The sequence below is a fragment of the Bactrocera oleae genome, chromosome 5, assembly GCF_042242935.1.
Source record: "Bactrocera oleae isolate idBacOlea1 chromosome 5, idBacOlea1, whole genome shotgun sequence".
Taxonomy (NCBI): Eukaryota; Metazoa; Arthropoda; class Insecta; order Diptera; family Tephritidae; genus Bactrocera; species Bactrocera oleae.
In genome coordinates, this window is record NC_091539.1 from 65,978,071 (window position 1) to 65,987,772 (window position 9,702).

Here is a 9,702-nt window from a genome sequence, read left to right on the forward strand (position 1 = left end):
CATACTCTGGATTTGTATGTAAATAAAGTGTGTTTGTGGCTCTGTGCGTACTGTTTATATACAGGGACGGTTCTAGATGAATTTTAGCAAGTGGCCAAGGCGGACTTTGTAGTCACTATCTTCAGCTACGCGCTAAAATTTAGAGTTCTAGCAGATTGGCTCTTGGTTAGTATGTTATTTCACAGAGTTGATGATTATCATCCGTCGACTTCCGAAAACGTCAAAGCAAAAATTCGGTATGCGTCAGAACGTCGGGTCTTCATATTTTTTATTTGATCAAAATCAACCCTTCGAGATAATTGTACGCCTAAGATTATTGTCTAACATTATATATTCTATATTTTACTTACTGAAAGATTTATCTAGTATTTTCACAGAATTTGTGGCTCAAAACTTCTCTAATAAAACCAAACTAAAAATCATCACCCAATAACCTCAGCGCCCCCCTTACTTTTCCCAACGGCATACGTACCTGTGCTTATTCCTAATGCGCATACCGCGTTCGGCGGTGAAGTCAACAATAACAATAACAATAACAACTTTTTTATTTATGGTGAGCATATGCACAAGTAGCTGTTTTGATTTTGTTGTTGCTTGTTATGTTCAGAGCCGTTGTTCTTTCATAAATATGTTTTCTTGACATTTTTTGTTGTTATTGATAACAAACCTTTTTTGTCCATGTGCGAAATGCCGATAATTTTTAAAGATTAGTAATTTTATCACCCTACAGCAGGGATGATTTGGAAAAAATATATAAAAAAAATTAAATTCAAAATAAACAAGAAAAAATGTTAACTTCGGTTGCAGCGAAGCTATAATACCCTTTACAAATACAAAGGTTACCTAATTGATTCCGATCTAATTTTGTGAAGATACCTCGTTAAATAATAAGGTTTCCCATACCAGCACTTGATTCCGATTGTTCAGTTTGTATGCCAGCTATATGCTATAGTGGCCCGATATCGGCCGTTCCGACAAATGAGCAGCTTTTTAGTGAGGAAAGGACTCAAAAACTAAGGGACTGGTTTGCATATGCACAAACAGACAGACGGACTCAGCTCATCACGCTGGTCATTTATGAATATATTTTATAGGGTCTCCAACGTTTCCTTCTGGATGTTACAAACTTTGTGGCAAACTTATGTTCAGGGTATAATTTATACAAAGGCAACTGAATTATAAATGAAGTCAGCAAACATATAAGATAGAATAGCGTAATATAAAATAACTTAACTAGCATAACGTAACGTCACAAAACTTAACGTAACACAACAAAACTTAACATAAACTGACAAAGTTTTAATTTTTTTAGATTGTTAATTTTATGACCCTACATAAAGGATCGATTAGAAACAAAATTAAAAATATGTAAAAAATAAAATAAAATCACAATAAAAAAAAAATTAATATGAAGAGACTTAAATAAACTAATTATAAAAGAAAATAAGCAAACAAATAAGATAGCTTAGCATTATATAAAACTATTTAACGTAACGTAACATTGTATAACACAACATAACTTAACGTAACATAAAATGGTACAATATAATGGAAAATAAAATAAAACAAAGTGAATTAAAATAAAATTATATTAAAAATAAATTAAATTAAATTAAATTAAATTAAAATTTAATAAAATGCTATAAAATAAAATAGAGTAAATTTAAATTAAAAAAACAAAAAAAAAATTAAACCAAATAAAATAAAGTAAAAGCTTGCAAAATTACATAAAATATATTTTATTTTATTATAAAATTTTTTCACGGAAATTTAAACAAAAAACTATCGACGTTTTTCTTAGCAATTTTAAGGACTCAACATTTTTATCGATTAAAATTAGTGATTATAGTAATTTATAAAAGTAACTTAAAAACATGCACTTTAAAAATTAAATTTCACAATTTTCTATACATTCCGCTTAGCAACACACATTTTCCATATCAATTCAAACAATTAATATTTCCACAAGCCCATTAATATGCAAGAAAAAAAATTCCACAAAATTCACAAAAGCAGAATGGAAGGAATAGAACCTTTGATTTGCATGCAAAGTGTTCATTCACAATGCTAAATTTTATGCAAATATTTTCTGCCAACGAATTTACTGAATATTTATGTAATACTTGTATATGTATATCATACCTATAAGTGCGTATGCATGTGTGCATGTGTGTACGTAAATGTGTATAATTTTTTGCCAATGCGTGTGTGCTGTAGCGTACCGCACGATCACGCTTACCTATTCTGTTATTACCGTTTATTTAGTTTTGTTTTCATTCTCTACTTCAATATTGTTTTTGCTCACTTAAGTGGCGCTATTTTCAGTTCTAAACAGTTTAATTTAGCTTTTTGTTATATTTTTGATTCGATTGAATGTAATTTTATTTATTCCTCTACCGCGCTGCCAAAAGTCATGGCTTCTTATCAGCATTCATTCATTCATTTAAATTTATTTTGCAAATTGCAACTATTACCTTTATACTCTAAAGCATGCATACCTATAATTGTACTCATATGTATCTCGCCCCGACATAGAAATATTCAAATTTTGATTGATATTGTATAACTCAATATGCTTATTAATTGATATTGAGTTGATATAAAAATGACAGCTGCTAGTGACATAAATGTCATTTAGAATATAAAGGGCACTTATTATACATATGTTGTTCCGTTAAATTTAATTAAACTTATAAATCATAATTACTGAATTCTATTTATTGCGTTCTTCTGATGAACATACGAAGTGTGCTTATCTCCCTATTATAGCGCATTCAAAATTTTTTGTTTTTATTAAGCACTCGTACCCCCTACAGTATAGTGATTTTGACAGCAACTTTTGTTTTGACATTGTTTTTTACAAACGGCTTGATAATGGTTTTGAGCTAAAAATATATTTAATCGCCGAATTTTATACATTATTGTTTATAAACATAAAACATATGACGTATAAGTTCTGCAGCTGCGAGTTTTCTGTAATGTTTATAGAAAATGCATATATCCAACAGTAAAGTCTACTAAATTCATAAGTCTAATATATGATACCGCTAAGTACTTTATGGATTTAGACTGGATTTGGGAATATTGAAGTGGCCATATAGGTTATATATATTTTAGAGTTGCCGTAAATATATTAGTAAATTAGTTAATATTAAATCCAACTATTGGCTATAAACACTGCTTGATAACAGCTGCACTTATCTGGAGTAATAAATTGTTTTGTCTGATTATACTCGTATGTTATACAAGATGACTACAAATCGCACCTATTTTTTTTTTTTTTACTTTTGTCTACTTCTTATCTACTTCTTAGCAGTTCCACTGCATATTTTAGGAATATATAAGAATCTCGGAAAATTTCAATAGTCATGTCATAATTCTGTCAGTCATCAATTATAATTCATGGGGCTTGCACGCTTTAGGTTTGTTAGACATAGGTACTTCCCTTATATTTTCCTTACTTAACACTCCCTTATTTCATAATTATATATTTACATATACACATACATACATTACATATTTTAATAGCGAATAAAAAAGATCAAAATTCGGATGTCAAAGGATTATAACATATACTTTCATAAGTAATAGCATTATAGTCAGTGGGCTTTCTTTTTTTTTTTTTTTGGTATATTTGTTTATTTGAATAAAATTAATAAACTTAATTACTACAATAAACAATAGTATAACGATAATATATACGTACAGTGTCTCTAGACGAGCTCTCGAGTACTTCGCTATCAGTCAGTGGGCTCTCTTTAAGCAAGAACTACCCTTAAGGGTTTCAAAAAATACAGTTATGAGTACAACTCATTTGAAGTTTTAAACGAACGTTACAGAGAGCTAGAGAATTCTTTGCTTATTACCAAATAACCCGAAAAGTATTTGTCGCATTTACTTCAAATTCTCAAAGAATATTATATTTTAAGAAAACTTAAAAAAAAAATTATTTTTAGTAAATTCTAACTACCCCTAAGCCTTTAAATAGACTTAACTTTGCCATACATATAATCAGCGAACATACTAGAATACGTTCTCTGATATAATCAGATATTTTTTTATACTCTTTTTTTTAACTTTTATAACTCTTTTTTATTAAATGATTTTTTAATTCTATTTTCATATTATTTCCCTCATTATTTATATTTTCTTGTCAGAAGTCAATTTCTTTTTTTTTATTATTTTAATTTTAATTTATACGCCTACCAAAGAACATCAGTGCATATGTATGTATATACATTTTGATTATATCAGAGAATGTTAATAAATAATAATTATAAATATAATAACTTATTAACATAGAATAAATAATTCATTTACGTTCTCTGATATAATCATTCCAAGAAGTTTAAAAATTTGTTTGTATTTGTTTAAATTTTGGTTTGAGTGATGCCTAAAAGTATACAACAGCTTCTTAAGAAATTTCCTTACATTACTTTACGTTAATACAGTGGGCTAAAAGAGCTCCAAATAAATAAAGTATTTTGTATCGTGGAAAAAAAATTGTCATAAAGGTGTAATGCTTATAATAAAATATGCTGACCATAAGGGCAAGCTAATTGTACAAATTAACATTATATAACTAGAGGAAATAAAAATTGCTGAAATTCTCTATACCTTTATAATAAGCGGTCGGTTGCTATCCGACAAATGAGAGACCTAAAAATACTAAATACAGAAAGAATATACTCGCCTTTGTCTGCCGTGGGGCATCACTATTCGAAAACATACATTTGTGGAAATTTGGTATAAATGGGATAGAAATGGTTGTGACTGATTTTTTCATTGGAAGTGAGCGTGTCAAATGGTGTAATTGTTTATATAATTAGACGAAAGAAAATGATCGCTCATGGTACAAACAAATAAATGATAGGATTGCCCAATTTCTAAATATAATTATCATTATTGGATGATTTTAAAAACAATGAATTTTAACACAGACCAATTAAATTCAACATTTCTTCACATTAACTCAACTATATTTTATAAATAAAATTAGTGAAATAAAATCGTTTAATACTTGTGTATCATAATATCAAATGCAATATAAAAATGACATTATTTCAGTTGAAATTGCTCATCACTGTAGTCCAAGCGACAATCATAACGAGCATAACGGCGGAATGAGAGAACGTCGACATGGCACCGCCACCGCCACCGCCACCCCAACTGCCACCACCACTACCGCCACCACTACCACCACCAGTGCTGTTGCCGCTACCAGTGCTGTTACCACTCGGCCTCGTGCTATTGCTCGTAGTATTCGCACGCTGCATACTATTCACATAAGTCTTCATCTCATTGTCGATCCAATCGGTGTAGTAGGCCACATCCGTGTAAACGCCGGGCAGCAGTGGCAACGCGCACTGAATGCCCCAAGACACAATACCAGTCAGCCGGCTATTACACACCAGCGGACCACCAGAATCGCCAGCGCAAGCATCACGCTCACCTTGCAGATAACCGGCGCAGAGCATGCCATCACGTATAAGACCCCTGTCGAAGTCGGTGTCTTGGGTACACTGGTTACTTCCAATTATGGGCAAGTCAACTGACAATAATTCTGTAGATAATAAACCCTAAAAAATATAATAATATAAAGAGGAAACAGTTATAAATGCCAAAAATTTGTGGATAGCAATTAATAATAAAAAGCGGAAATGAGTTTATGAGCTGCGCCCAATTGAGTTTTATAAAGCAATAATACAGTAATAAAATGCCTAAAAGTTTAACGCAAATTATTGAATTGTGCAAATACATATGTATGTATGTATGTATATGAATATGTATATATAAATTTGTATATACATTAATAACTGTAATAAAGATAATTATTGGCACCGCTTTGTATGTGTGCGTAAGTTATAATCTATTAAAAATTAGCAATAGTTTTATTTGCGAACTCGTCTAGAAAATTATCTTCGACACTCAAAGTGTAAATAATTGTCTAAATAGTCGCAAAATTTCCACAAAAGGAAAGTCAAGCCGAGTCGATTTAGCCACATCCGTACGTATACTCGTAAAAACGAACTAGTCGCTTAGTTTTGAGATATCGATCTGAAATTTTGCACACATCCTTTTATCCACTAAGAAGTTGCTCAATTGTTGGAACCGCCGTTATTGGACAACTATAAAATATAGCTGTCATACAAATTGACCGATGAAACTCAAGTGCTTGTATGGAAAACTTTTTTATTTGACAAAATATCTTTACGAAATTTGGCATAGCTTATTATCCAAAACTTCGAAAAACACAAATAGGCTCGAGTTCTATAACATAAAGTTTTTCGGACACAATTTCATTAACCAGTAACAGTGTTCAATCAATCCTTTTTTCAAAGACTTTAAGTTTCAAATCCTCTCTTTAAGTATTTATTTTTTATAAAATATAATAAACAGAAAGATATAAATATATATAAATATTATAACTATTTTTGAGTTTTTTTGATTTTTCACTTAAACTTTTTTCGTCCCTTTTGAATGCAATTCTTTAATTCTAGACATTCCAACCTAAAAAGTATAAATTTTCGTGGTTTCAAGCTTAGCTTAGAAAAGATTTTCACTGCTAATTTTATAAAATTTTAAACTCGCCTGAAATATTATAATCATAATATATACTTATTACTGACACAATTCATCTCAGTTATGCAAACAGACCTACAAGCTCCATGAGTAATATACATATAAACACATATGTTTACATATTAAAATCGGTATGAAACTGATATTGTTATATCAGAAATCTAACTTTTAAATCCAAAAAATATGATTTCAGGCTTCACTTTCACGGCTTTAAGTGCGTGTTTCGAAATTTTTCGAAATAAAGGCACAACTATATTGAAAATAAGCACTTACCTTTTCGGTTTGACCCCAGCCCGTCGCCTGGCAGACAGTGCCTGCGGCTACTGCTGTTGTAGCTCTTTGAATTGGCTGCACAGTGGGATGTCCTGCCGGGACTGAGCCGTTCAAAAACACCAAAGCAATATCAGTCTCATATGTGGACAAATTAAATGGATTTATGCCATAAACTATCTGATCGATATCGAACTGCAGCGTGTATTCGGTGTGGTCATAACGGTTTAGCGTGCCCATAACCACAACGTATTGAGAAGCAGGACGATAAACGCCAGTACTGATCTCCTGACTGCAAGAAAAAGTAATACAGAAATTATTATAAACTTGAGAAATTTAAAAGCAATTATTAAACGCTCAAAAATCACTCACTTGACAAAGCAATGCGCTGCGGAGAGCACCACATTCGGTTCTATTAACGAGCCGCCACAAATGTGTCCGTTACCAAAGAAGATTCGATCGTTTGAACGCCTCCTGATTGACACCTGGTGTTTGGTCGCATTTACATTAGCCAAAGTGCCATTGATGATGCGTCCGCCCTGACCAATGGAACCGGTATTTGCGCCTGCTGCAAAAGCTGTAATGTGGCAATAACTCAAATAATGCAATTCCAATGCAGAAGTGATATTCTTTACTCACTTGCGCTCTGTGATATCTGGAATAAGGTGCAGAAGACTGCCAACAAAAGTATTTCTAATCGCGCCGTCATCTTGCCAAAGCTTGCTTAAAGTGTTTGTCAAAAAAATCGAAATCTACTGTTGTGTCCTTGTAATCAATAATACTTTGGTCTGCTCTCTACGACGGCCTACAAATGAGTGAAAATCAATTTAATGAGAAAAATTTTATTAAAACAAAAGACATAACCTTTACAGCCGATTATCTAATCTAATCGAAGTAACTTTTTGAGATATCAGCGCCTTCAACTAGTTTGTATAAATTCACATCTGATATATGTACTTATATATAAAGGGTGATCCATTTCAAGGTTTTCTACTTTTTTAAAGAAAAAAACGCTGAAAATTCAAATTTAATAAGGGATTTATTATCATTCGAAAGAACATTCTTTGGCATTTATTTTTTGAAGATTATCTCTTTCAAATGTTGGCTGCGGCTACGTCTCAGATAGTCCATCAGTTTAGTCCAAATTTCGATGACTCGTCGTGCATTTCGACTGGAAACTGGCGAATGACACGCATGATGTTTTGCTCCAAGGCCTAAATCGAAGCCGGATTGTCCGCATAGACTTTAAACTTTAGGTATCCCCACAGGAAAAAGTCTAATGGTGTGATATCGTACGATCGTGGCGGCCAACCGACTGGCCCAAAACGTGAAATTATCTACTTACCGAAGTGTTCTCTCAAGAAATCCATTGATTGATACGATGTATAGAAAGTGGCGCCGTCTTGTTGAAACCAAATGTCGCCGAGATCACGAGCTTTAATTTCAGGCCTCAAATAGTCGGTTATCATTGTCGCCAATGACGGTTATGGTCCTACCGACATTATTTTTGAAGAAATATGGACCGCTGATTCCACCGACCCAGAAACCACACCAAACCGTTATTTTTTCTGTATGAAATGGCAGCTCTTGAATCTTTTCACGTTTCAGGCTCTTTACATTGGCCTCATCGCTGAAAAAAATTTGGCTCGAAAACGTCAGATCTTCTTGGAACTTGTCAAGAGCTCATAGCGCGAAGCGATGTTGCTTGGGACGGTCGAGCGGCTTTAGTTCTTGCACAAGCTGTATTTTGTATGCTTTCAATTTAAGATCTCGAGTTGCTTCGAACGTCGTCAAATCGACTCTCCACGGTCGTCGTGTACACTTTTAGCTACGGCCGCTATATTTCCTTCGCTGCGTGCTGGGCGTGGTCTTCTCGGTCGAGTGTTATCCAATAATGAATGTTGGGTCTCAAGATGGGTGATGGTGTTGCGAATAGTATGCTCAGTAGGCCGATTGTGTTGCCCATAAATTAGGCGAAGCGTAATATTTCGTAATAAAGTTGAACGATTTGTAAATGTTGTTCAGGCGGTACTCTTTCCATGATGACAATACTGAAGGAAAATAACATGATAGCTTGACACGACTCACGCATGATCTGTCAGAAAAAGGTTATTGAAAAAAGTACCTTTACTTGGATCACCCGTTACATATATATTTTTCGTGTTTGTATGTATACCTATATTGAAATTCATATATTAAAACTTGAAATACTAATTGCACCATCTTATCTCGAATTGATCCTCTTGTAATTTAATTGTACTTTACTCATACTATGAATTTACTAAGAGGTATAGAGAATATTAGAAAGCCTTGTGTGATTCCCATAACATAATACCATTAAATATACATTCATAGATATATATATGACATATGACTAAGTCATCGATAAAATCATGCCTATGATAAAAAAAATGTTTTTGAATTTCAACAAACTTTTTTCAAACCTCTAGTACTGTATGTAGATTCGTAGTTCAAAGTAACCCTGAAAAATAAGCATACAATAATTAAAGAATAAATTGTAGAAAGGTCAATGTGATAAGCTAATTAACTCACTTTTTCAGTTAGACCCCAATCGATGACCTGACAAACCGTGTCATGAGTTACATGTCGGATTGAAACTCATTGCCGTGCCATTGATAAAGCGTCCATCTAGTTCGAAACTCAATTGGCTACCGCTCGGTGCGGCATCTGCGGACAAAAGATGTCTCAGTATATATCTTTTTATTTGTATCACTTAAAGATCTCATCATTAATTTTAGAATAGCACATAGCGTCAGTGAAAATATTATAGTTCTTAACATATTGAAATACTTTTCTTTTTAAGTACTAGCGCTTGTGAAATGAAATAGT

At 32.6% G+C, this 9,702-nt stretch overlaps 1 protein-coding gene across 1 annotated transcript; it reads right to left on the reverse strand.

The window, feature by feature from the left end:
* Window positions 1-4,945: 4,945 nt before the first annotated feature.
* Window positions 4,946-7,676, reverse strand: LOC106624610 (trypsin-2). Its single transcript, XM_036377041.2, has 4 exons — window positions 7,492-7,676; window positions 7,225-7,429; window positions 6,856-7,144; window positions 4,946-5,579 (listed from the first exon to the last, which is right to left on the reverse strand). The coding sequence occupies exons 1-4, from the start codon at window positions 7,559-7,561 to the stop codon at window positions 5,064-5,066; spliced, it is 1,080 nt and encodes a 359-aa protein (XP_036232934.2). The 5' UTR covers window positions 7,562-7,676; the 3' UTR covers window positions 4,946-5,063.
* Between the last annotated feature and the right edge of the window lie 2,026 nt (window positions 7,677-9,702).

Bases quoted from the DNA above. Each gene is read 5' to 3' on its own strand.
- LOC106624610 (XM_036377041.2), bottom strand. From the start codon at position 7,561: ATGACGGCGCGATTAGAAATACTTTTGTTGGCAGTCTTCTGCACCTTA. The intron at 7,430-7,491 runs GTGAGTAAAGAA...GCCACATTACAG, and splicing joins CCAGATATCACAGAGCGCAA to CTTTTGCAGCAGGCGCAAAT. The intron at 7,145-7,224 runs GTGAGTGATTTT...TTTTTCTTGCAG, and splicing joins GCAGCGCATTGCTTTGTCAA to TCAGGAGATCAGTACTGGCG.